The 27,343-nt window shown below is 52.5% G+C and overlaps 1 protein-coding gene across 13 annotated transcripts in view; it reads left to right on the forward strand.

Annotated features, from left to right (window-relative positions):
* The window catches only part of OTOF (otoferlin), a 97,221-nt gene extending 70,811 nt beyond the window's left edge, over positions 1–26,410 (forward strand). For 5 of the 13 annotated variants that reach the window (XM_054063308.1, XM_054063313.1, XM_054063319.1 and 2 more), the window contains 25 exons: positions 17–169; positions 634–823; positions 1,220–1,344; positions 1,906–2,040; positions 2,501–2,662; positions 4,062–4,181; positions 5,601–5,762; positions 6,047–6,209; positions 7,112–7,242; positions 9,176–9,205; positions 9,846–9,980; positions 10,389–10,455; positions 11,988–12,139; positions 13,323–13,457; positions 14,072–14,209; positions 15,624–15,751; positions 16,401–16,571; positions 17,387–17,547; positions 18,508–18,650; positions 19,168–19,256; positions 21,830–21,928; positions 23,682–23,923; positions 24,278–24,456; positions 24,633–24,733; positions 25,246–26,410. In XM_054063308.1, coding sequence (XP_053919283.1) covers positions 17–169; positions 634–823; positions 1,220–1,344; positions 1,906–2,040; positions 2,501–2,662; positions 4,062–4,181; positions 5,601–5,762; positions 6,047–6,209; positions 7,112–7,242; positions 9,176–9,205; positions 9,846–9,980; positions 10,389–10,455; positions 11,988–12,139; positions 13,323–13,457; positions 14,072–14,209; positions 15,624–15,751; positions 16,401–16,571; positions 17,387–17,547; positions 18,508–18,650; positions 19,168–19,256; positions 21,830–21,928; positions 23,682–23,923; positions 24,278–24,456; positions 24,633–24,733; positions 25,246–25,426 — 3,492 coding nt within the window. In that variant the 3' untranslated portion in view covers positions 25,427–26,410. The remainder of the gene's footprint in view (positions 1–16; positions 170–633; positions 824–1,219; positions 1,345–1,905; positions 2,041–2,500; positions 2,663–4,061; positions 4,182–5,600; positions 5,763–6,046; positions 6,210–7,111; positions 7,243–9,175; positions 9,206–9,845; positions 9,981–10,388; positions 10,456–11,987; positions 12,140–13,322; positions 13,458–14,071; positions 14,210–15,623; positions 15,752–16,400; positions 16,572–17,386; positions 17,548–18,507; positions 18,651–19,167; positions 19,257–21,829; positions 21,929–23,681; positions 23,924–24,277; positions 24,457–24,632; positions 24,734–25,245) is intronic. The other 8 variants (XM_054063309.1, XM_054063315.1, XM_054063311.1 and 5 more) reach the window with 5 other exon arrangements.
* Positions 26,411–27,343: the final 933 nt, after the last annotated feature.

Below are 27,343 nucleotides of genomic sequence, written 5' to 3' on the forward strand. Positions count from 1 at the left end.
GCACTGATGTTCACAGCCTCAGCACACTATTCCTGACGTCTTCATCTGGATGATGAGCAACAACAAGCGCATTGCCTATGCCCGCGTCCCTTCCAAGGATATCCTCTACTCCATTGTGGATGAGGAGATGGGCAAGGACTGCGCCAAAGTGAAGACCATCTTTCTCAAGGTGCTGGTCTGTCTTCCTTGGGGGAAGAGAGGGAGGTGAAGGAAGGACAGACCGGGAGGGGGAGGATGGGAGATAGAGTTGAGAGCACTGGGTATCCAGTTTTGCTGGGGCTTGAATACGAGGCAAAACAGACCCATACTCTGTTGGTGTAGGTGTAAGTTTGCTGCTAGGCTGTGGGAACAACTGATCTTGCCCAGTCTCCCAAGTCAGAAATGTTGAAAGGAGGGAGATGTTTGATCCAGCTGGCCACAAAAAGGAACGTTGGCTTAGAACAGAGGAAGCCAACAAGGTGGGAAGATAATGCATGAGACAGAGTAGTGTTAGGATCCCAGATGATGAGGGCTGAGTCCCTGGTTTTAAGGGGCAGCAGGTACAAGCGATGCACCAGAAGGAGCTGAATGCCGTCAGAGGTGGTCTAAGGCCTTTCCTATATCCATGTAAACTCTAATGTCCTTTGTGCCCAGTTACCTGGAAAGAGGGGATTTGGACCTGCTGGCTGGACAGTTCAGGCCAAGATGGAGATGTACTTGTGGCTGGGCCTCAACAAACAGCGCAAAGACTTCTTGGGTGGCCTGCCCTGTGGCTTTGAGGAGAAGAAGACTGCCAGAGGCCAAAACCTGCCATCCTTCCCACCCATCAGCCTCCTTTACACCAGTAAGAACTTCCTGCTTGCAGTGGCTCTCGGGACAGGACATGGAGAGTGCAGGAGGGAGCCTGGTTGAACACCACTGGAACCAATGGCTTCTAGTAGCTAAAGGAGAAATAATTCCAGTTGTCCCAGTCTGAGGTTTCCCACTTCTCCCATGGGGAGCTGGGATGTGGGCACTGTGCTCCCTCTTCCCTCCCCTGTTCATAGCTGCCATTCTGCACATGGCAAGCAAGATGTTGAGGAAGTCCCTATCTATTAAGGGCTCATGCTTTGAACCTATATCTATCGGTGCTGTCCCTGAGCAAAAGCATTGCCCCTGAGTCCTTGCTCTGCAGGCTGAGCCCCACAGCTGAGCTCCAGGGTTGTCTTATAAGCTGTCTCCTTTCCCTTTTCTCTTGCAGAGAAGCAGGTCTTCCAGCTGCGAGCCCACATGTACCAAGCCAGGAGTTTATTTGCAGCTGACAGCAGTGGCCTTTCAGACCCCTTTGCACGAGTCTTCTTCATCTCTCAGAGCCAATGCACTGAGGTAAACATCATCTCCTGACCTGGAGGGCTGGGCTGGGCTCTGGCGTTGCATGTCCCATCAGCTGTCCATCCTGCTCCCTTGCCACAGGGCTTGTGACTGCAAATGAATCCAGGATTAGGTTGATCATGGGGTCCTGGGATGGGAAAATAGTTGTGGCACTGGGGCTTAGGAGCCCCTTGCCCAGAAGCACCTTCGTGACATGTTCCCCCACCCCAGCACACAGCTATCCCACGTCCCTGTGCCTGTGATTCACCTGCCTGGTTAGAAGAAACTGGAGCATGTTGAAGACACAAAACCCACTTCAACCTCATCTCAGGTCTGTCATCTTTAGCAAGCCTGATGGACACTGGGAATAATTTGTGTCTGCTTGCCTGCTGTTGTTTTTTTGTCCTCAGAAGAGTCCTTGGGAGAGACCCAGTGTGTTGCTGGTCAGAAGAACCATGCAGCAAGCCCATTAGTGATGCCAGACCAACGCAGCTGAGACCAATGTCCAGTCTGCTGTCCTGGCACAGGGCCTTAGCCCCTCTCTGGAGCAGTTAAGTCTCTCTCCTGTTCTTCCAGGTTCTCAATGAGACCCTTTGCCCGACCTGGGACCAGCTGCTTGTCTTTGACAATGTGGAGCTGTATGGGGAAGCACATGAGATGCGGGATGACCCTCCCATAATTGTCATTGAAATCTACGACCAGGACACTGTGGTAAGATGAATTCTAGCAAAGGAAAGTGTTTATGATTAAGGTGCTGCAATGGCTCCTGAGTTGGAGGCCGGGCAGGTAGTGCAGTGGATATGAAAAGTAGCTTTTCTCCTGACCCATGGCATGAGTAGCCTCTGCTGCTCATTAGACCTCAGATTCAACTTAATGATATCTTATTTTTGGAGAGTGAAGCATGGGCTTTCATGAGGTTGGAGGCAAGGAGATGTTACCTGAATCTTTCACTATAGAAGAATTGCTCAGCCCTGGTCTCCTCACTGCCCCAGCCCTAGGCCACCTCCTTCACTTTATGTGAAGAAACCAGGAGTGAAAGCTGTCACTGAGCTTTGGTGTCCCAGGCCCACTGGGCTGGTACCGTCATGACCACAGTGGGGGGAGCCGCGGGGCTAATATGGGAAACCTCACACTAGGCCAGCAAACCCAAGAGTTCTCTTCACATTCCCAGGGCAAAGCTGACTTCATGGGGCGCACCTTTGCCAAACCGGTGGTGAAGATGTCTGATGAGCAGTACTGTCCCCCCCGCTTCCCCCCACAGCTGGAGTACTACCAGATCTACCGGGGCAACTCCACAGCAGGTGACCTGCTGGCTGCCTTCGAGCTGCTCCAGGTACCGGCTGGCCAAAGCCACCCCAGATCAAGGGAGGGAAAAGATGGGGTGGAGCGTTGCAACGGAGTGGGTTTTAACCCATGCTTATATATCGTAGGTGCTGCAAAGAGCAGGTAATTTATTCATCCTAGAGAAGCTAGAATGGTTTACCAGAGCTGCTAACCCAGTAAGAGGGCAGCTTCTGCCTGGTCATGCTGGTCAAGATGATGTGTCGTGCGTCCCAGGCATTCTGCCGGACAGGACACCCCACTGAAGTATAACGTTAGCCCAGACTCTGCCTTATCACTGTGATATGGGAGCTGCCAATGGGAGCCCTGATGTTCCTGGAAATTCCAGTTTGAAGGCCTTAGGGAAAAAAAGGGTGTGAATTCATAGCAGCTTCCCAAGAATATGGTGAAATTTTAGCTTTGTGATCTGTCAGGGCAGCAGAGTTAAACCCTCCTCCTTTCATGCCTCCTTTCTCATTCATTGACACTTGTATTTCCATGGATATGTCTCAGTGATCTGCTGATGTGCAGGGGCCATGAGATGTCCCAGCTGAAAAGAGAGAGGCCCCAGCAAATTCAGTGTGGTGCTGGTGGGTTGTGATGTGCAAGGACCAACCTGCAGCTGGCACCTCTAATGCAGCTGAGCACCAGGGCAGTGGTCCCAAGGCCTCACATCTGTGTGCGCTGGGAGCAGCCGGTTTGGCGAGGTGAACCCCCAACATGATCCCTCCGCCTCTGCATCCCCTTTTACTTCAAAGGAGACTTTGCTTTACACGCCTGTGCCTGCAATGTTCTCGGATGCCCTATGACAGTGGTGACATCAGGGCAGCCTTGCAGGCTGCTGCTGACCTTGGTGTCCCACAGATGCTTGTCCTGTCTCCTTTGCCTGCCAGGGCAGGTGCTTGTCCAAGCCCTACTTTTCCCTCAAGCTTTCCTTGTGGTGGGGTGGTTTCCATAGGGACTGGCTCACATGGGATTTTTGATCTCCCTCATGCCCTGGGTTGGAAACGGTACCTGAAACCTGCTCCTGGGCTGAGCTCTCGGACCATTTCTGCATCTCACCATTTCTGCATCTCTTCATGCCCCCCTCAGGCAAATGCAACTTCTTGCAGGAGGAAAAGGAACTGCCCTGGGCTGGGGTGTATTGGTGGGCTGAGAAGTCTGCTTTGCTGCTGGGTCTGTCCTGTGTGGAGGCACAGCACTGCCCAGCACCTCATGCTCACACGTATGCTTTTTCCCAAAGTACCCAGCACAGCAGAGTCAGCTGGACGCTCAGCAACCCTTGTTGGAGCACCCTCTGACACAACACAGACCTGACAAATGAGACCAGGCAGTGCCAATTATAGCTAAGAATGATAAAAAACTCCTTCCCAAGCAGGAACAGATCTTAATCCATGCTGCATCTCTTCCAGATTGGCCCTGGTGGCAAGTCAGACCTGCCCCCAATCGATGGCCCCACGGACATAGACCGGGGTCCCATCCTGCCGGTGCCACTGGGGATTCGGCCAGTGCTGAGTAAATACAGAGTGGAGGTAATTGCCCTGGAGCACCAAATTTTGATATTCAGCATTGTGTGGGGCAGGAGAGCCAGTGGGTGGTTGAAGGTTTGAGGCTCTGATGACCAGCACTAAGACCAAATATCTGCACTGCAAAGACTTGTCTGTAACGGCCACACAAGGAGGATATGGAACTGTTGGAATGGGTCCAGAGCACGCCACAGAGCACCACTGCTATGAGAACAGGCTGAGAGAGTTGAGGTTGTTCAGCCTGGAGAAGAGAAAGCTCTGGGAGGCCTTAGAGGAGCCTCCCAGTACTGAAAGGGACTTCAGGAAAGCGGGGCAAGGGCTCTTGATCAGGGAGTGCAGGGATAGGATGAGGGGGAACAGTTTGAAGCTGAAAGAGGGGAGATTGAGATGAGATATGGGGAATAAATGTTTTCCTGGGAGGGTGGGGAGGCCCTCACCCAGGTTGCCCAGAGAAGTGGTGGCTACCCTATCCCTGGAGGTTTTCAAGGCCTGATTGGATGAGCTTTGATCAACCTGATCCAGTGGGAGGTGTCCTTTCCCATGGTAGGGGTTGGAACTGGATAGGCTTTAAAGTCCCTTCCAATCCAAACCATTCCATGATTCTGTGATTCTATGAATACATCACCTGAAGCCACCACATAAGTCAGATGAACTGCATCCCAACAGTCTTGGCCACCAAGGGTGGGATGCCTCTCATGTATCTGTAGATATCTAAAGGCTGATGCGTCCAGTCAGCATCTCTCTCCCTTGGCTGTTTTGGTAGACAGTGGTGATCCAGGCAACACAGCCAATGACATTCAGCACACAATTCATCCATGGTTGTAGGTATCTCTGCTCAGGTGAAATGCTGCTGGTTCATCTCCAGGTCTCTAAAACAGTCCTGGCTCCTGCTTTTCCATGCCTTTGCAGCTGGTTAATTAAATTGTATTCCTCTGATGTGCGAGGTGAATACAGCCACAGGAAACCAGGAGGTGGAAAAATCTCAGTTTAGGGGAACTTTTGGCCATGGTGGCAGTCTGTTGCCCTAAGAAGGGAGAAACAGGTCTCCCCAGCAATACAGATATTGTTTTCACAGAGTGATTCCAGCTCTCAATTAAGAACCACTGTGGGTGGACAAAGCTGATCTGGTTCTGCTCTCTAGAATCCCATGGCAGAAGAAGGGAGTGTCGAGGGCAGCGGGTTGGATATCTCAGGCTGCTGCAGATCAAGCATGAGGTGAATTATGTGGGATGTCAGAGAGCGACTGTGCTGCAGCCCTAAGGCATGTGGAAGAGAAGATAACTTAGGGATCCACTACTACTTGGGTGATGACATTTGCAATAGGGTTCCTATCCTTGGGTGTTATGGAGAACCGACTCCTTTGACTCCAGCCAGGGGCAGTTCCCTCTCACATTCATGCTCTTCTGCTTCCTCCTCCTGCCCTAGATCTTGTTTTGGGGGCTGAGGGACCTGAAGAGAGTGAACCTGGCCCAGGTGGACCGGCCCCGTGTGGACATCGAGTGTGCTGGGAGGGGTGTCCAGTCAGCCCTCATCCAGAACTACAAGAAAAACCCCAACTTCAGCACTTTGGTCAAGTGGTTTGAGGTGGTGAGTGTTTCCTCTTGCCCCTGAAGCCAAGACTTTCTGGAGGCCAAACCATGGCCTTAGCCCCTTGCTTCAGTTTCCTGACAGCAATGGAGGATGTGAGCTCCACCCCAGTTGGTAATGGCCTTTCTCTGAAGCCTCCCAAGCCATGCTATGCTGGAGCTGCTCTAGACATCTTCCTCCAACACATTCCCTGCTTTAGTCCCTACTGGTCTTTCCAGCCACCAAAGAAGACCTCCCACAGCTCACACTCAACCTTTGATAGCCAGCACACCTTTGTTTCCCAGGATCTGCCGGAGAATGAGCTTCTCCACCCACCTCTCAACATCCGGGTGGTGGACTGCCGGGCTTTTGGGCGTTACACCCTGGTGGGGTCCCACGCTGTCAGCTCCCTCCGGAAGTTCATCTATCGCCCACCAGATAAGAAAGCCCAGCACTGGAATATGACAGGTACCAGGCTTGAGTCATCAGTGGGGCACTGTGCGTGGAGAAGAGGGAGATGATTAGAGGATTGTAAAGACTGTGGGATGGATATTGCCTACTTGTTGGTTCAGCAAGCGGCCTTCCTGGGTTTGAGTCAAGGAGATTAAAAGCCATATGGTGTGAGGCCATGGTTCCCTTTGATTTTTTGATCTGTGAATTTCACTGTGATAACTGTATTCCCTCTGATGCCTGTAAGACAAGAAAGGCTGGTTCACCTCTAACATCTCTGTGGCTACATGACTCTACACTCCCTTGATGTTCCTCAACACTGGGAGGTGAATTTGCCATGCTTAATGCCTGCTGCTGCTACTATTTGAGTAAAGACCAGAAACCCAGTTTAGGGCTGGGGGTGGCTGCCCTTTCAGTCCCAACCACCACCCACAGCAAAACCATCACAAACCCACTTTCCCTGCACCCAGCACAGCAGCCAGGAGCTTGGTGAGCCCTAGGAATCGCTCATCTCTTCCCAGTCCTTGGTGAAAGTAGAAGCACTCTTGGCTGGGCAGGAGGTCTGTGGGGGAACTGTCAAGGGCCATCTCTGATGGAGATGATTGCAGCCAGAGATCTGGACCTGTGGTTGTGTATATCCCAACTGATACTTTCAGAGTGATCCACCTCCCTGTGTCTTCTCCTCTGGAGGATGGTGCACGTGAAAAAAACAAATCTTTTTTTTTCATCATCTACTTTCTTTTGCTGTGGTTTTAATCATGCTGTAATGGCCTGTGCTCATTTCCACCTCACCTCATCTCTGAACAAGGTGGTGGCACATCACGCCTGCATGAATCCTGTAGGATGTTGCCTCAGCTCTTGGTTTCTCCTCTACACTATCCTTCTCTCTTGTTCTTTCTCTTTCTCTGTCCTCTGTCCAGCTAAACACCTCAACGGCTATCTGGCAATGGCCAATGGGGCCCATCGCTCTCGCCTCACAGGGGAGATCGTTGTCAACATGGAACCTGAGGTTCCCATCAAGAAGATGGAGACGATGGTGAAGCTGGAAGCTGTGAGTATCCGTACGTCAGCACCACTTTAGCATCTCTCTCCTCACTGAATTGTCAGTCTCTTAGGGATTGCACCCAAACAGAAGTCACATTGTCGTGCTGAATATGGGGTTGGGCTGATGTCTGAGATGAAGAGCCTATGAAAAGTCATCGTCTCTCCTACAAACTGGCCTCTGTCTGTCCTGGCTGAAATTAGCTGGTGCTTGCTCCCCAGGAAAGGACTGTTTTGGGTTGTGCAAATTAAGCAGCTTTATGTTTTCCTTCAAAACCCATCAGATGGGAATGAGCACCCATGAACACAACTCTGTCCTTGTCTGTGACTGTCACAGGCACAACTGACCCATCAGAAATATTCCATCTGCACAGCTGCAGTGATTCTGCTCTTTCAAAGCACTGCACCCTGCAAAGCCTTTGCAAGCAGACAGGGTTGCACGGATTTTCCTGCTACTTTTTGCTTCCTGCAGTAGTTTTGAGACATTCAGGTGGCTCCATCAGCTTTTTGAACTGCCCAGTCAGAAGCCCAGATGGGTGGTCAGCGCGGTGCTGCTGCACAACCACTGTACAACAAGCCTGAGCTGTACAGGACGCAGCAGCTGCTCATCATGTAGAGCTGATCTGTACACACAGAGTCAGTCTGAGGCAACCAAAGCTCTTTAGACCTATTGTGCTTGCCCTGAAAATGTAGCAGTGGATGCACTGCACAGGCAACCTATCCCAGAAGCATCAGGCTTTATTCACACGCTGAATGTGCCTGTGCCTGTTTTCTTGCCTAGGACAGGGATTTCAAATCCTCCTCATACCCTTCTGCCCCAGAGCTTCCTCCACAGCATGAAATGGATTTGTTTTCACAGGAGGCCCTTTGTAGCAACGTGCACATATGGTGACCCAGATGAGCAGCACGTGTGCATACATGTACCTCCTGGCTCCAGATATACATGGTCCCTCATGTGTGCACATTTAGAATCATGGAATGGTTTGGGTTGGAAGGGACCTCAAAGCCCATCCAGTTCCACCCCCCTGCCATCGGCAGGGACACCTCCCACTGGATCAGGTTGATCCAAGCCCCATCCAACCTGGCCTTGAACACCTCCAGGGAGTAGCCACCACTTCTCTGGGCTACCTGGGGCAGGGCCTCACTGCCCTCACAGGAAAACATTTCTTCCTAAGATCTCATCTCGGTCTCCCCTCTTGCAGCTTCAAACAGTTCTCCCTTGTCCCATCCCTGCATTCCTTGATCAAGAGCCCCTCCCCAGCTTTTCTGGAGCCCCTTTCAGTACTGGGAAGCTGCTCTAAGGTCTCCCCACAGCCTTCTCATCTGTAGGCTACGGAAAGGCTGCCCTATTTCCAGAAAGACTGTGGTACATACAGAGCCTCATAAGCACATGTGCGCACAAGCACACATTCCCACACCCTACAAGGTCCCTGGTGCATTCACATATGCACCCATATGTAGAGTTCTTCATATGTGTACAAGAAGCTGTACTGTGTACACCTGCTCACACAGCTTCTTGCAACAGGAGGTGTGTGCGTAGGTGTGCCTGGATGTCCCAGCAATTGCATGCTTCTTGAAGTCCACCACAGCACCTTGCAGACCTTTCTAGACAGACAGGAAGAGCTCTAGGAGACTGGAGATGTGTTATCCATGTTGAAAGACAAAACATCTTCCTGGAGCCAATCCCTTAGCAGAATGGTTCTCCCTTAGTAGAGTGCAAGAGAGATGTCTCCCACATAGAGATGGATTTGATGTGTCGTGGCAGACATCTCCCTTGTGGAGAGCTTTCCCAGCTAGGGCTCATCATTCAAGGCGTTCGGTTCCTTCATCCTTGAGAAGCTGTCTATGGCTTCTAATGCCTGTGTGTGCCAGTGTGTGTTTGTATGCGGCTGAGGCTGTGCTGCTAACCTGCTCTCCCTGTTCCCTTCCACCCTGGGCGGCAGAACTCGGATGCAGTGGTGAAGGTGGATGTGGTAAGTGATGGATGTGCTCTGCATCCCTGCTCCCAACCCTCCACTCCCTATCCAACCCTTCTGTGTGGCTTTCAATGGACCATGCATCCTCACCAACCCCAAGATAGGCAGAGACCAGCACCCCTTCATCCTGGAGCAGAGACAGAGCAGATTTATCTCGTCTATAGAAAAGGCACTGACCTGATCCTTGCAGACTGGGAAGCTCTTCTGGGGCAGCACTTCTCAGCCCAGCTGCCCCAGGAGGAGCAGGGCAGACAGCATGCGGCAGGAGAGATGCTGGTCATTCCCACCACAACCAGATACCATCTGGAAAGGGCTTTATTGCACCACTAAGTGGGCCCAGAGCACTTTGCCGGACAGAGAGGGGATTGCTGCCATGGGATATTCAGGTGCTGTAGCCTGGGATGATGGAAAAGAGGGGATGTTCTGGAGCTCTGACACCGCATCTCTCTGAAGCCTTGGGCACCTTCCTTTGCTGCTCTGTGTCTCCTTATCTGTGGTGCTAAATGGGGGACAGTGCTAATGAAACCACCCAGTTCTGCCATCTCAGGGGCTTCACCCACCACCTTTGCATTTCAAGAGATATTTCACTCCATCTGATCCCTGTTCTCCTCTGTCTTTGCTTCCCTTGTCCCTGCAGTCTGAGGAAGAAAAGGAGAAAAAGAAAAAGAAGAAGAAAGGAGGAGGAGGAGAGGAAGTTGAAGAGGAGGAGCCAGATGAAAGCATGCTTGACTGGTGGTCCAAGTATTTTGCTTCAATTGAGACTATGAAGGAGGTGGGTGCAAAGCAGCGGAGGCGTGTGTGTAGGGTGGGGAGAGAAAAATGTTGCCTGTCTGTGAAGCCTCACCTATTTCCAGCTATTCCCAAAGGCTGGAGGCTGGGCTGATTTCCTTGCTAACCTTGCTCGACTGTTGGCAAGGCTTTTTACCTGTCGGAGCTGAGCAAGTTTCCTCTTCCTTGAGTGCGCTCTGGGTGGGCTTTGTGACTGGTTTGTACTCAGACACAGGTATTGAGCAGCATCTGTGCTCAAGGCTGCACTGAGCAACTCCGATTCCTCCAGCACTGCCAGAACCTCGTTCGCGGCTCACACGGGAAGAGCAAGCCATGACCCTGAGTTAGGCATTTCCAGTGAGCACCGAGACCCACAAACACCTACTCTCTGTTTGCTTCCTTTCTCCCTCAGCAACTCCGGCAGCAGGAAGCAGCCGCGGCAGAAGCGGAGGAGAAGGAAGAAATGGAGATTGCGGAGGGTAAGCAGGTTGCGAATGGCAGAGGGAGTGTGGTAGAACCAGGACTTCTATGGGGCTTGGGCACCTCTTTCAGAGCCTGCCACTGCTCTTCTACCAAACCAAGTGTTGTGTATCCCTGTGCAGGATCAATGTTTGTGAGTGCAAGCCTGATGTGGCTGTGATGGGCCAGCACACTAATGCCAGGTGAATCCAGATCAGAGCCTGGTATTGTATGGTGTTTACGCTGAAGGAGAGGAGATTGAGATGAGATCTTAGGCAGAAATGTTTTCTTGTGAGGGTGGGGAGGCCCTGGCCCAGGTTGCCCAGAGAAGTGGTGGCTGCCCCATCCCTGGAGGTGTTCAAGGCCAGGTTGGATGGAGCTTGGAGCAATCTGATTCAGTGGGAGGTGTCTCTAGGGCAGGGGATTGGAACTGGATGGGCTTTGAGGTTCCTTCCAACCCAAACCATTCCATGATTCTATGACTTTAGCCGATAATTTGCAGCCTGGGAGCTCCTTGCAAGTCCCACCAGTGGGTCCTGGAGAATTTTCCCTGAGGACTTTCACCCATAGTCTCCATACATCCTGTGTCTCCATGAAAGCAGGTTATTGTCATGCCTGGGCAATCCAAAATCCATTAGCTGAGAAAAATACAGAGCCTGGCTTCTTTTGGAAGACGAGTCTTGATATCATGAGAAGGATGAGGCCAGATCTTGCTGAGCTTGGAGTCAGCTCTGATCAGCTGCTTCCTGGGCTTGCTGTCATGGCAGGCTTCTGAGGGTGTCTTGTGTTCCTTTTGTTTTTTCTGTCTTCTGACAAGGACCCATTTCTCTTTAGCACTCCCATTCCTTCCTCCTTTCCTCTTCCACATTAATTCTTCATTTGTCTGTCCCCATCTGCATTGCCCAGCAGTCATGAAAGCTGGCAGAGGCAGTGAGGGACAGAGGTTGTAGAGGGGTAGGAGTTTTCTTTGGGTGTGTCTTTCCAGGCAGCCTGTTCCCAGTGTAGCTGATGTCCCTGGCCAGTGGTTGCTCTGAGTGGAGACCCTAACAACTGTTGTTGCAGCTGATCATGGGCAACACTTCTTAAAGGGCAGCAGCCTGTGCTCTGGTGCTGAGCATCAAGCACTGTCCCCTCGCTGACACCTAGGCTGGGGTTCTATTCTTCAGGCTGGATACAGCAGGAAATGTCTCCAGCAGACGGAACAAAAGGAGGTGCTATGCCAGAATAAGGTCTCACAGCTGTTGAAGTTAGCCAGCACCTAGCACTCTATCCATGTTTTGTAGTCCTCCAAATGACTTCTGCTAAGGTCAGCTTGGGAAGTTCCTTGTGCAGAGATCTCTGGGCTCTTGGAGATGCTGTGACCAGCAGCAGCAGCTAGAGTCAAGGAAAGACTGGAGAGGGCTGGGATGGGAGTTGCAGGCAGTACTAGCTCTCAGCTTTCATGCTTCTTGTGTTTGAAGGACTTTGATCAAGTCCCCCCTCCCTGTCACCTCCACCCCTTCTCATCCTCATTTCCATCTCCTCCCTCCCTACTGCTTCCATTTGGACTCAGAAAACAAACTTGACTCTCCCATGAAAGGCTCCAGGGGTCTGGTGAAGAACAAGGAAAAGTCCAAGGCACCCAAAGATGATAAGAAAAAGAAGCAACAGTCTGCCCCAGAGCTTCCCGAGAAGAAGAACAAGCAGAAGATTGAAGAACTGAAGGTGTGTGTGTGTGTATTTGCAGGGGAGGAGGAGACCGTGCCTACTCAGTGGCAAGGCTGGAACTCTGTTGGGATGGCAGTCCCAGCCATCTGGAGCTCAGAGTGGGATGGATCAGCCCTGTATGACGGCTTGCCTATCTGAGGGGTATCTCACCCTAGGAGAGATGTCCCTTGGGACTGCCAGCTTCTTTCTGTAGTTTGAAGGAGTCTAAGGAAACAAGCTTTACAGAAAAGGGGTTGCCCTGTAACAGGATCATCCTTGGCCAGCTTGGGTGTGTCCTGGCTGGAGGAGAGAGATTTCCAGCCTGACTGTGGTTGACCCAACCAGGTCAGGACAAGGGCAAGGATGGGTTCTAGTACAATGGACTGGCCCATGGTGTTTGTTAAGAATGATGTAGTCTGTCCATAGTGAGTACAGGAAGGACGTGCATCTGTTGGAGCAAGTCCAGAGGAGGCCACTGAGATGATCCAAGGGCTGGAGCATCGCCCGTACAAGGACAGGCTGAAAGAGTTGAGGTCGTTCAGGCTGGAGAAGAGAAGGCTGCGGAGAGACCTTAGAGCAGCCTCCAAGTAAGGAAAGGGGCTGCAGGAAAGCTGGGGAGGGGCTCTAGATCAGGGAGTGCAGGGATAGGATGAGAGGTATGGTTTTAAGCTGCAAGAGGGGAAATTGAGATGAGATCTTGGAAAGAAATGTTTTGCTGTGAGTGTGGGGAGGCCCTGGCCCAGGTTGCCCAGAGAAGTGGTGGCTGCCCCATCCCTGGAGGTGTTCAAGGCCAGGCTGGATGCGGCTTGGAGCAACCTGATCCAGTGGGAGGTGTCTCTGCCCATGGCAGGGATTGAAACTGCATGGGCTTTGAGGTCACTTCCAACCCAACCCATTATAGTATTCTATGATCCTGAGCTTGGGAGTGGTTTGAACCTGCATCATGCACAGGAGGAGGATAGTCACCTCACCTGTTCGGCCAAGCTCTTCTCTTGTATCTTATCAGTTCAGGGAGATGCTTGTGGCATCAAGGTCCAATCCAATGACACTGGAGAACCTTTCTTTTGCTATAGACCTGGGCATTGGGAGCTGAGGTGTCCTTGTCTCTCACTTGACTCAGGTAGTCACCGTGGCTTTTCATCACATTATTATTTTTTTTTCTAATACCTGATTCCTCTCCTTTAACTTTCTGTCATCTCAGGTCTTCAACAAAGAGCTGGAAACGGAGTTCGATAACTTTGAGGACTGGCTGCACACCTTCAACCTGCTCCGTGGGAAGATTGGGGACAATGATGACAACGCAACAGAAGAAGAACGGGTAGTGGGGAGGTTCAAAGTGAGTTTGATTGCTGAGTTGGGTCAGGGCAGGGTCAGCTTGGGGAGCCCTTGCCAACTGGTTTTTCTGCTGAGGCTGGTTTATCAGGAAGGAGTTGCATGCGATCGGAACCAACATGGATTGACCCAGCTGCAGTGCTTTGCAGGGAGGGAAAGCCTGCAAGGAGAGCCCCAGAAATGAGATAGCTTCAAAGAGCACATCTGTAGAAGTGGTGATCTGCAGGAAAATAGATCCTTGATGGCTCTTACAAGGGAAGACCACCTCCTTTTTCTCCCCTGCTGTGGAAATAAGTCATGCCCTGGGTTGTCTCTGTGAACCATTTTTCACCAATACCAATCATCACCTGGACTCATGGCCATGTTGCAGTGTTGCCAGTCCCCAGGTGATGTAGGAGCACATCTGTTACCTGTAAGATTCTTGAACCTTTTTGAGGGTTCAGATGAAGCCTGTTGATGCAGTGGAGGGTTTTTCCAGATCTGGCCTGTCTGTGTAGCACATGGCTACAAACAAGAGTATTGATTGGGACCTCAGAAAGGGTGGTTTGGGATGGCTCTGCTTACCCTGAGCCTTTGGGCAGCAGTACTCTCATCAGGCTGTGCACTCCTTTGCACCAGGGCTCCATATGTGTCTACAAAGTGCCGCTCCCTGATGATATTGCCAAGGAGGCAGGATACGAGCCCAGCTTTGGCATGTTCCAGGGAATCCCCACCAATGACCCCATCAATGTGCTGGTCCGTGTCTATATTGTGCGGGTGAGTATAACTGTGGTGTAACAAGATGTGATCCTGCACTCTGTGGCACACCGAGGAGCTGGTCCCAAAGCTCCCAAAGGGATGTTGATTTGTAGTGCTTAGGGCATTGGGACCAAGAACACAGCACAATGGGTGAAGCAACTGATTGATGGGGACCTGAATATTGTCTCCATAGCTGTGTGCCCCAAGGACGGGCAGCAAGCCAGGTCCAAGCTCCTGCCAGATCCTTCCTGTAGGAAAGACCAGTGTGTCTATCCTAGTGCTTAGCTCAAGTAAATAACATGGATCAGCCCAGACTGCAAGGTGCTGGATCCTTATGGAGCCATGATACTTCAGTGATGCTTCCCTGCAGAGCAGAATGGGAGCTGGCCGGGGCTGGTAGACTGGGTTGAAGGGCATAGCACCTCCTTGAACGTGCACTGAGTGATTATTGAACTGTTCCAGGTAATACATGTTTCTTTGTACAGTGTGTGCTCTGGAAAAATCCTGATCTGCTTGAAGATGTCCCTGCTCACTGCATGGGGGTTGGACTGGATGATCTGTAAAGGTCCCTTCCAAGCCAAACCATTCTATGATTCTAATACAGTGAGTGTAGAGAAAAATAGGGGAAAGGAGAAGTCTTCCTGACAACTTGGTCAGGTTGTTACTCTGGGTCTTTCTTTAGAGGGACCTGTTTCTTCCCACTGATGAGAGAGATCGTAGAACCATAGAATGGTTTGGGCCAGAAGGGTCTTCAAAGCCCTTCTAGTTCCATTCCCTTACCACGGGCAGCGACACCTCCCACTGGAGCAGGTTGAAGGTTGAGATGCCAAAGGAGGCTGTAGTTATGTTTCTCTGAGGAAACACAGCCAACATCAACCTCTCCCCAAATCAGGACAGGTGTTGATACAAGGCAAAGCTTATCCCTAATTTGAGCCAAGCCACTCTGTTTAGGAGGATCAAAGAGCTTAGCCACATGTTGGTGGCTAGGCAGGGCCAGATGGTCTCAAGGGTGGAGGATAGGACAAGAGGGAGGAGAGACCTTATCATTCTTTACAAGTACTTGAAAGGAGATTGGAATGAGGCTGGTGCTGGTCTCTTCAACCAAAGAACAAGTGATAGGATGAGAGAAAATGGCCTCAAGTTGTGCCAGAGGAGGTTTAGATTGGATACTAGGAAAAATTCCTTCATGGAAACAGATGTCAAGCCCTGGCAGAGGCTGCTCAGAGTAGTGGCACAGTCTCCATCCCTGGAGGGATTAAAAGAACCTGTAAACGTGGCACTTCCAGACATGGTTTGGTTGGCATGGTGGTGTTGGACCGACAGTTGGACTGGATGAGCTTAGAGGACTTTTCCAGTCTCAGTTTCTATGGTTCTATCGCTGAATTATTCACTACCATAGATGGCACTGATGTATCTCACCTGTTCTCTATAGGCCACAGACCTTCACCCAGCTGACATCAATGGGAAAGCCGACCCTTACATTGCCATCAAGCTAGGGAAGACAGACATCAAAGATAAGGAGAACTACATCTCCAAGCAGCTGAACCCTGTCTTTGGAAAGTGAGTAGCCCCAGCCCTGTTACCTGTACGTGCCTGGAAGTTGTGAACTAAGCCTGAGCAAAGCTTTCCAACCCTCAGACCTGCACCCTAGCCATCCCATCACTACTGTTTGGGCTCAGAATATGGGACTCATCACACAGAACTTTCCTTGCAAGCAATGTAAGCGTCATCATTTCAGCCATCTGTCCTTTGCTGAGCAGTATAGTCAATATAGTGTTCAAAGGATGTCCATATCTGCTCAAGATTAAGTACCTGCTTTGGAAATCATTGGGAATCCAGCGAGAGTACGGTCTAGGTCTTCAGTGATGCACAAACTTGGTTTCAGATCTGTTGAGACATCCAGGTCGAGCAGTTACCCTGTGCCACCTCCTGTCTAGGACTACTGGATCTGAAACGACCATGCAGAGATTTACTGAAACTCCTGCCTTGAATGTCCTGCAGTATCCATGGCAGGGTGTTGGAACTGGATGATCTTTAAGGTCCCTTCCAACCCAAACCATCCCATGATTCTGTGATTATGTGGTAGATGCAAATTAAACGCTGTTCACAGACTGGAGAAGACCCCACTTCATCCCTGTGTCTGTCTTGTGCAGCAGCCAAACCCTTCAACAGCATTTCTTTTTCCTCTCACCTGCTTTTCCTCTCCTAGATCCTTTGACATTGAGGCCACTTTCCCCATGGAGTCCATGCTGACAGTGGCGGTGTACGATTGGGACTTAGTGGGGACCGACGACCTCATAGGAGAGACCAAGATTGACCTGGAGAACCGCTACTACAGCAAGCACCGAGCTACTTGTGGGGTGTCACAGACTTACTCCATGTATGAGCAAAGCTTTCCCTGCCCAGCCTTCCTCCTGGACCCATGCCTGTCTTATCTTCCACACCAAGCCTAGCTCTCCTGCAGGAATCTCCCTCATTTATTGTCTGCTAGTGGAGGAGTTTATGCTGTTCCCTCACTTTTAGGAGAGGTTTTTTGACCAGCACAGCAGCAAAATGGGCTGAAAGGAGCCCAGGAAGAAGAGAACGAGAAGCACTGGTGGAACTTCATTCCAGTACAGAAAGAGGCTCCAGGAAAGCTCAGGAGGGGTTCTTGATCAGGGAGTGCAGGAATAAGACGAGGGGGAACAGTTTTAAGCTGCAAGAGGGGACATTAATATGAGATCTTAGGAAGAAATATTTTGCTGAGGATGGGAAGGCCCTGGCCCAGGTAGCCCAGAGAAGTGGTGGCTGCCCCATCCCTGGAGGTGTTGAAAGACAGGTTGGATTGGGCTTTGATCAACCTGATCAAGTGGGAGGTTGATTCTATGACTGGATAGAGGGGTGAGGCCAGAGCTGAAGTAGCAGCAGGGCCAAAGGAACAATGTGGAGCATCAGGAGTTGAGTGGGATGTGCTGGGAATTTCGGGTCTGAGTCAACATAGAGCAAAGTGGCCAGGGTGGAAGGGTGTTGGCATAGTGTAGAGAGGGGGCACAGATGGTCCTCTTCCACTCTTACATTTCATGTTTGCTGCCTCAGCTCCTTTCCCTGTGAATCCCGGGCCCTTCATAGCAGTAGCATTTGATTTGCTGGCAGAGGGGAATGTTTTTTCCTGCAAATCTTGCTACTATGTCACTGACCTTCCCATCCTGTCCACAGACATGGTTATAACACCTGGCGTGACCCCATGAAGCCCTCCCAAATCCTGTCCAAGCTGTGCAAAGAGGGCAAGGTGGATGGGCCGCACTTTGGGCCAGGAGGAAGAGTGAAAGTTGCCAACAGGGTCTTCACTGGCCCCACGGAGATTGAAGATGAAAATGGTACCTGCCCCATGGGATGGAGGTTGTGGGAGGGCAGCAGGGGTCTGGGGTGGCCCCTCACCATCCAGGATTATAGGCAGGCGTAGTGGTCTCATCACCCTAAAGCAGCACTGTAGTCGCTCTTCATCCATCACCTTAAATGGACCTTCCAGTATGTGACCAGTTAGCGTCTTTCAGACCATCTAGGCCAACGGGTTGCTCTCAGAATTGATCATGGGCATCCATGGTATGGAGTGCAGGGACAGGAAGAGGGGGAATGGTTTTCAGCTGGAAGAGGGGAGATTGACATGAGACCTCAGGCAGAAATGTTTTCCTGTGAGGGTGGGGAGGTCTTGGCCCAGGTTGCCCAGAGCAGTGGTGGCTGCCCCATCCCTGGAGGTGTTCAAGGCCAGGTTGGATCCGGCTTGGATCAACCTGATCCAGTGGGAGGTGTCCCTGCCCATGGCAGGGGGTTGGAACTGGATGGGCTTTGGTGTCCCTTCCAACCCAAACCATTCCATGATTCTATGATTCTATGGCATAGCATCACCTAAACTGCCTTTGGAAACTTCCTCCTGGAAGCGTATGCCCAAGTTGCAATCAAGACAGCCCATCCTGGCCTTTCCATGTAACTGCATCCCTAAATAATGGTGATGTCCCAAAGCACTCACATATGCTCAAGAAAGATGAAGGTAGGCCAGGAAGGGTGCAGAAGAGGAGGAGAACATGGGCAATGGATATGGAGCTTGTTCAGCCTCAGAGAATTCAGACTGGCAGGATATCTGGACCTTCTGTATGTGACTGGGAGAGAGGAGAAAGAGAGGAGTTTGGAAGTGTTGGCTGAAGGACAAAGTGTATGCAAGGAAATGGAGAGGAGTAGCTAGTGGGCAGTTCTTTTCCCTTGGAGGAGGGGTAGAACAACAGAGTTGTTTGCTGTCCCAGCCCAGTTGTCCAAGCTCAGTCCTTCCTTTCCCCTCACAGGTCAGAAGAAGCAGACGGATGAACACCTAGCCCTGGCTGTGCTGCGCCACTGGGAAGACATCCCTCGGGCAGGCTGCAAGCTGGTCCCTGAGCATGTGGAGACACGTCCACTGCTGAACCCTGACAAGCCAGGCATCGAGCAGGTCCTCAAAGTCCCAGAGAAGAGGTGGAGGCAGCCTATGCTGCAGGACCTGCAGAGCCTCCAAGCAGGGAGTGGAGATGTCAGCTGGGCAGAGCAGCCATAACCCACCTTGTTGTGGGCAGGGGAGGCAACCTGCAAAGCACGGCACCTGGGCATCAACAGCCCTAACAGTTGCCTGCTGAACCTAGCAGATTAAATCTTCAGTGCCTCTCCTGCTCCGTCCTGCATCTGTTTCATACCCCCAAGTCCCTTGGTCCCCTGACTCCCCCATGCCTGTGCATCTCGGCACCGTACCATGCTCTGAGATGCTTCTGCAGGGGGTGGAAAAGGACTCATGACATGGGGAAACCCTGCCCTGCTCCACATCTGGCAGGGTTCAGTGCTGCAGACCCTGCCCCACATCTAGCATGGCCAGACCGATGTTGAAGGGCAAGAGAAGCTGGGGGGAAGAAAGTACTAGGTGGGTAAGGGACCAGGAGGGTACAAGGGAAACTGACTGCATGTTTTCAACCTTGCAGGGTCGTCTGGAGATGTGGGTGGACATGTTCCCCATGGACATGCCAGCGCCTGGCCCTGCCATTGATATTTCTCCCAGGAAACCAAAGAAGTAAGGAACCTCCCAGCCAACCAGTCCTAGGGCAAAGGACATGGATCTGTTAGAGCGAGTCCAGAGGAGGTCACAAAGATGATCCGAGGGCTGAAGCATCTCCCATCCAAGGACAAGCTGAGGGAGTTGGGATTGTTCATCCTGGAGAAAAGAAGGCTGCAGGGAGACCTTAAAGCAGCTTCCAGTACTAAAACAGGCTCCAGGAAAGATGAGGAGGGGCTCTTGAACAGAGAATGCAGCGACAGGATGAGGGGGAATGGTTTTCTGCTGCAAGAGTGAAGAATGAGATGAGATGAGATCTTAGGAAGAAGTGTTTTCCTGTGATGGTGGGGAGGCCCAGGTTGCCCAGAAAAGTGGTGGCTGCCCCATCCCTGGAGGTATTCAGGGCTTTAAGCAACCTGATCCAGTAGGAGGTGTCCCTGCCCATGGCAAGGGCGTGGAACTGGATGGGCTTTGAGGTCTCTTCCTGCCCAAACCATTCCATGATTCTACGAAGACTCAAGCCTGGGGATGGAGCTCTGCTTCTCCCCTCTCCTGCTGCTGCCCCAGAGGCCTGGGCTCCTCAACCATCCTGGCATTTCCAGATACACCAAGACTGGAAGCATCAAGAGATGTGTTCCCCTTCCAGAGTTCCTCCTGAAGGGTGTTATCTTGCCTATTCTGTCTAAAGAAGGAAATTAATCTGTTCCCAGCACAGGGCAGGGGAAAACCAGTGTGCCCAGTCCTGTCCTTCTCCAAGGCAGGGGCAGAGTTAGCCCAGGGCAAAGCATCCCCAGGTAGTTTAGAGGTTCCATGTGGGGTTCTGTTCCTGCCCCCAAAAAGGGGTGCTTATCAGAGATCACATGCAGAGAAGGGAGACAGAAAGCACTAGGAAAGTCTATCTGCTGTCGAGGAGACAGGATGATGGGTGATGGGTGTGGACATTTTGGAAGTCATGGCTGGAGCCCGAGGTGGGAAAGGCTATTGGGACAGAGTTAGTCAACCCAAGCAGGACAGAGCAGGCAACAGGCAGTGTGATAGATTTTCTTCCCTGCCCACCCTGCCTTCTCCCAGCCCATTTAGAAAGAAGACAGACATTTCTTCCCTTGACATCCCTCCTAGCCCAGCCTTACCCTGCTAGACTGTGCCCTTGGACCTCTTTTCCTACTTGCAAAGCTGGGATGCAGGGATAGCACTGGGGATCTTGGTGGGAGCCTTGCACTGTGTCCAACGAACAACCTTTTGGATGGAGAGAATGCCCCTTGATCCCAGTGGGGTCTGAACGGCAAGGCAGGCAGCTGCAAGATAGCTGAGGCCAAGGGCAAGGTCCAGACACCAGAATGGATGGGAAGAGCAGAGGGCTGTCTACAACACAGTCCAGGATCAACTGTGACCCATGAGCTGGAGCTGAGATGGTCCCATAGATGGACTGGCGAGAGGGTTTGAAGGTTGATAAGCTGTTTCAAACAAGGTTACTCCTGGCTATCATCCTAGGGAATTAATCCATCTCCCTGTCATTGCTGGGAGTATCAGGTGTCAGCTGTAGGTGCTGGAGTGGCACAGCATTGGACAAGCTCCTCCTCTCCCCTAGGAGAAGCCCCAGGGAGCTGGGGCTGGAGTCCCACAGCTGGGCTCAGCCAGAGGGAGGAGGTGGGCTAAGCAAGGTGTAAATCCACCTCCCGTCACGTGTAGGACTTGTAGGGATGCGCTGTGACCCCATGGCTGCGTTTCTCTGTGAGCCCCCTCCAGCCTTTCCATGATACAGCTGTATCCTGTGAGGGATCTGGCTTCTGCTCTTCCTCCACCTGCTCCCAACGGAGCTGCTTTCTCCATCACCAAAATTCCCAACCAAGTAGAATGTTTGGGAAACCCCAGGTTACTGCACACAAAAGGTGGTGCTGGGAATATCTTGGAGTTTCTGGACCTGCTGCAGTCCTAGGAAGGACTGTGGTGCCCAGCGGGCTGCCCTGGATGTGGGAGCAAGGTTCACTCCTGAAGGCAGCAACAAATGTCCTACCATTTCCAGGGTGGGACAGCCCTGGTGAGTAAGGGGAAAGCCAGGAAGAGACCTGGACTCTGTTTTGCAGGTCCCATTTTATCCCCCAATCTACAAAAGACCAAGCCTGAGCTGTCCCCCCCTTGCGCTTTTGGCTTGCAGAAGGTTAGGACAAGTGGAAATGACCTCAAGTTCACCAGGGGAGGTTTAGATCCGATGTTAGGAAATATTCCTTCATGGAAAGGGTTGCAAGCCCTGGCAGAGGCTTCTCAGGGTAGTGGTGGAGTCCCCATCCCTGGAGGGATTTAAAAGCCATGTGGATGTGGTGCTCAGAGACAAGGGATTCTATTATTCAAAGCAGAGGGAGGTGAAGCTCTCCTTGCTGCTCTGCTCACCCCACTGAGGCTGATCTGTGCTCATGTGGAGATCCCCCTCCTCTTGGTACCCTCATGATATCTCAGACGAGATCCCTGTGAGCAGTTCCCTGCCATCGCAGTTCCTGGTCCTGGTTCCTGGCAGCATTCCCACCTTCCCCATTCCCACCTTCCCTTTTTCCTCCCACTGTGCCTTACCTCCTCATCTCCCTTCCTCCTGCCAGATATGAGCTTAGAGTGATAGTGTGGAACACAGACGAGGTCATCCTGGAGGACGATGACTACTTCACTGGCGAGAAATCCAGTGACATTTTTGTCAGGGGGTAGGTACAGCACGGTGTGAAGTGCCACCTCCTTTGCTTCTTGCTGGGGTTCCCGGGGTGGGTTTGGAATGGGGCAGAGGGTACGACATCGGGTCAGATAGCACCAACACTGCTGTTGTTTTCTGTGCTGTGTTTCTTGCCTCTCCATCCCTCTCTCTTGGCTGCACAACCTGCTCTGTGTGCCTGGCCTGGCTGCCCAGCTTTGAGCTGCGGGTTATTATCTGGAACACCAATGAGGTGGTTTTAGAAGATGATGCTTTCCTGGTGGGAGAGAAGATGTCTGACATCTATGTCAGGGGGTAATGGCTGAAGCCTTGCTGCTTGGTCCCATCTGCTCCTCTTCCCTTTTTGACCTTGTCTTGGTGCCCCTGCTTGGTGTTTCAACCCTGCAACCTCCAATCCCAGCATCTGGAGCCAAGTTGTGGTTAGTTCCCATTTCTACCTAACTCTCACCCAGCAGGAGGGGAAAGCCTCTTCCAGAACTCACCCTTACAGAGATGAGGGGACCCACAGCCCCGTTCTTTACAGGACCTCAAACCAATGCAACCATGTTTCAGGCTGGTGGCTGACTATGCAGTGACTTCCCACCAGGCTGTTAAACTGCTCAGTGCTTCCTCTGTGGCCTCACCAGCTCAGCCCAGATCTCCTCTGCTTCCACTGGATCTCTTTTGGCATCTCGAGTCCTATCAGCCTGGTGGGTTTTCTGCAGTGGCTCTGAATCTGAAATGCTCCAGCCTTTCCCCATCTGCATGGTGGGGGGACACTTCACCCTTGCATTTTACGGGGCAGAGCAGGGCATCGGCACACTCGGAGTGGACAAACCTGCACTGAGCATGGAGTTGTGTCCCTGCTGGCTGCAGGCTCTCGGGACAAACACAAAAACCTGAGAGCACCCTGGGGAACAGAGATGCCCTGACCCATTGGAGAAGGGAGCTAGGGGGGCACTCACAGTCTCTAAAACAAGGCTGTGTCCTCTTGAGGCCTGGAGCATCCTCCCTGTCCCTGTTGCCCTGGGAATCCTGCTCGCTGGAGCTAGAAAACTGAGGGTATGAGTGCATGTAATGGCAAGGTGGACACATCCACCCTGTCTCCCAGGGTGGCAGGACTGGGACCCCACTGTCTCCAGTGATGTGGTGCCCATCTCAGCCGGGCATTTCAGTTCCCTTTGTTGGAGATCGGGTCAGCAGAGAGAACCTCATCCTCAAGCAGAGCCTGCAGCAGGCCATGAGCAGCTCTGGTGGACTTGGATAGATGTGCCTTGACATTGGGAGCTTCTGGAGACCAGCACAGACCCCACTGCTTCGGTGTGAAGACCTTCTGTTAGGGGAGGCCAAACTACCTCGTGGTGGAGTGAAAAGGTCTCTACAGAGACTACAGGTCTCTAGAATCTACAGGTCTCTCCCCCAGGCGTGTCTGCTTCACCAGTGTGGGATGGAGACATCCTTCCAGCATGCTCTGCTCCAGACTCCCTAGTGGTGCTCCTTGCTCTGGTCCACCTCTTCAACATCTCCCTGTCCACAGAAAGATGCCTTACAACCCGCTTGCATTTCTTGCTCTCCAACCCTTCTGTTTGCCCATGCCACCCCTTCGAGATGCTGCTGCTGTGATTTGAGGAACCCCAGCCTGTTGCTCACACCTTTTAAGTCCTCCAGTCTGTCATGGAGACATCCTGGCTGCATGCACAGGATGGTCCTGTGCCTTCCCCTCCCTCCTGTAACATATGCCACCCCTCTCACCCCTCTGGGCCCTGCAGGTGGCTGAAGGGTCAGCAGGAGGACAAGCAAGACACAGATGTCCATTACCACTCACTCACTGGTGAAGGCAACTTCAACTGGCGCTACATCTTCCCCTTTGACTACCTGATGGCAGAAGAGAAGATTGTCATCTCCAAGAAGGAGTCCATGTTCTCCTGGGATGAGACAGAGTACAAGATCCCAGCTCGCCTCACCCTGCAGGTCTGGGATGCTGACCACTTCTCGGCTGACGATTTCCTTGGTGAGTAGGGGGACCGTTGAGCTGGAGCAGCCAGGAGGGAGCCCAAGGCTGGAGAATTAGGGAGCAGTGTGGGATGAGGTGAAGCCTATACAGGAACAGAACCTGGAAGAGCAGTCCTGCTCCTCATGTCCACAACATCCTACAAACCCCTTTAGATGCTGCTGGTAAGAGCAGGTAGGATGAGAGCCCTTGTCTCAGCTGCTGCTGCTCCTGAGGCAAAGATGGGAGCTTTTTAGTTCCCACAGGGAGGTCAAAGTTGCCCTCCAAGAGAGGACATGCTGCCCTAGCCCACCTCCAGCCAAGGACTCAGCATTTTGAGGGTGCTAACATCTGTGCTCCCTTTTCTCCTGCCAGGGGCCATTGAGCTGGACCTGAACCGCTTCCCCCGGGGAGCCAAGACATCGAAACAGTGCAGCCTGGAGATGGTGACGAACGAGGCAGATCTGCCCATGATCTCCATCTTCAAGCAGAAGCGGGTGAAGGGCTGGTGGCCATTCGTGGCCAGAGATGAGAACGATGAGCTGGAGATCACTGTAAGGAAGGGGAAAAGGGAGAGATTTTGCATTCTGGGGACTGCACTCTTTGCAGACACTGTCCACCCCCTCCCACCCCCCACTTGCCTCTGTCCCCTCTGGTCCCCTCTGTCACCATGTCTTGAGGGGCTCAGGTGAGAAGCATTGCCTGGGTCTCAGCAACTCTCTCTTGTCAGGGGAAAGTTGAGGCTGAACTGCACCTTCTGACAGCAGAGGAGGCAGAGAAATCCCCTGCTGGGCTGGCTCGCAACGAGCCTGATCCGCTGGAGAAGCCCAAGTAAGTAGGAAACCCCACTCCTCAGCTGGCACTTGGGCTTCTGGGAGGAGCTATGGGGTGAACCCTGGGGAGGGAGCCAGGCATGGGGATCTGAGGAGGAGGGATTGCACTGGGGGATGCAGGAATGAGGCTTAAGGGCAGAGCCATCTCTACTGGTTTACCCCATTGGCTGCTATTCACTGCCCTGCTGCTTTTCCTTACTCCTCTACCTCTCTTCTTGGCCCCATCCCCTTTCCTTAGCCTCCCACCACCTCCTCCTTTCCTCTGGTCTTCACCACCAGATTCCAGCTCCGACTGGAATCCCCACACTCTCTCATGAACCTGCATTACTCCAGCTGGCACAGGGCATTCTGGCTCCTGTTGATCACCTTTCTGATCCTCCTGTTTCACTCTGCGAAGGCTCAGAAAATCCTGCCCCTCCGTTTTCCCACCATGGCCATTGTTGCCCTGCCAGCTGTGCATCACTTCTCCATGATGTTGGCATTAACTGTGGGTATTTGCTTCCCCTGCAGCCGCCCGGACACATCCTTCATCTGGTTCCTGAACCCACTCAAGTCCATCAAATACCTCATCTGCACACGCTACAAGTGGCTCATCATCAAAATCGTACTGGCCCTGCTGCTCCTCTTCATGGTCGCCCTTTTCCTCTACAGCATGCCAGGCTACATGGTCAAGAAGCTGCTGGGAGCATGAAGTGTGGGAGTCTCCTGCTCGTCCCCAGCCCCACATTGCAGCCATCCCCAGCCCCAAGCCCTTCTCCTCCCTGCAGCCTCTCAGCAGCTTCAGGGGACATCTCCTCCCTGCTGCTGGGCCTCCTCTTTTGCACTTCTCCTCTGTGGGTCCCATTCGTGGCTTTAATCTCAGAGAAATGGGGCTAGAGGATGGCATCGATCCCAAAGCTGTGCATCCTTCACCAGGGCTGGTGGAGGTGCCCAGCTGGCTACTGCAGGGCAACTAGGCTTGGGGGTCTCGGAGCCCTTTGCCTACTGGGGCCATGGCTGGTGCCCTCCTGGAGAGCTCAGCCCCCAGCCCCAGGGGAAGGGGAGGGAGAACTGGGAGAACTGGCTCCATCGCTGCAGCCATGGGAGCATTCCGGAAAGGTTCATGGGAGGGATATTCAGAAACAAGGATGAAGCACGAACCTGGAAAACCTGGGAAACCTCTCTCCCCCTGCCAGCACTCTCCCTGCTCCACTCATGGCTTTGAAAGTCACTGTCCCTGGTGAAGGAGACCTTCCCACCATGGAGACACCAGGCATCATGCCCAACAGCCACCCTGGTCCTGCAGAGCGCCCCCGGGGCTGTGCAAGGGGCTGCCCCTTCCTTGCTCTCCCCAGAGGCAGTCGTGGCCTCCAGCAGCTCAAACAGCTTCCTAAGGTTACCAGGCTGAAGATGGTGGTGGTTGGACATCCCCAGGGGCTCACAGGGAGCTGGGGTCTCTGACACAGTGTGAGGTCCCTGTGGCCTTCTTGATTCTCAGTTTAATTCACTTGGGTTGATAGGCATTGCGGCTGGAGTCTTCCTTGCCGTGTATATAAGGGAAGGGCTCTTTTCTCAGCTCCTTGCAACATTCAGCTGTTGAAAAGCCACCTCCCTCAGTGTGCGAGACCCTCATGGAATAAATGAGGAGATCTCGGGAAGGGTTTCAGGATCCTACTGGTTTAATCAGTTAATAAAAATTGGCTTTCACTTGCGGGTTCTCTGCTGAGTCCTTGCATTCCTGGGGTGCATGAGTAGAAGCCAGTGGACATCTCCTGGGCATCCCTTGCTCTCTGCAAGCCCTGCAGGATACCCACCTGCCTTGGCCTCTTCCACACATCAGGGTCCTGTGCCACTGGCTCTGTGCCAGATCCTGCCTCTCCGTGCGCTTTCCTTCTGTGCCCCAAGCAAAAGTCAATGAGAGGCCATCACATCTGGAAGGGATCCCCTGCACATTTGCAAGGGATGCGAAGAATAACAGGGGCTTCTACAGGTCGGTCAGCTGGAGGTGCTGGTGGATGAGAAGCTCAACAGGAGCTGACAACCTGGCTTACAGCCCAGAAAACCAAACCGTGCCCTGGGCTGCATCCAAAGCAGTGCGACCAGCAGGGCCAGGGATGGGATTCTGTCCCTCTGCTCTGCTCTGGTGAGACCTCAGCTGGAGCCATGTGTCCATTTCTGAAGTGCTTAGCACAGGAACGACATGGAGCTGTTGGAGCAAGTCCAAAGGAGGCCACGGAGATGATCTGAGGGCTGGAGCACATCCTGTACGAGGACAGGCTGAGAGAGTTGGGGTTATTCAGCCTGGCAAGGGGTTGGAACCGGATGGACTTTAAGGTCCCTTCCCACCAAAACCATTCCATGATTCTATTCTAATTCTATGGATTACTTAGTGCCACGTGCAGCGTTCCTGCAGCCCCAGGTCTTATCAGAACTTGGATGTGCTGTGCTGGATGCACCCCAGTGAGTCCAAAGGTGGGCAAATGTGCCACGTGGCTGGCTCCTGTGCCACGGGCACCTGGCACCACGGGCACCATTACAGGTGCCTTGGGAGGGGTGGTTGCCTTGCCAGGGGACTCTGGGGAGGGTGCAAGAGCACCCCGTTTTGTGAGAGTGAGCAGAAATATGTGTG

This window comes from Cuculus canorus, chromosome 3 (assembly GCF_017976375.1).
Source record: "Cuculus canorus isolate bCucCan1 chromosome 3, bCucCan1.pri, whole genome shotgun sequence".
Lineage (NCBI taxonomy): Eukaryota > Metazoa > Chordata > Aves > Cuculiformes > Cuculidae > Cuculus > Cuculus canorus.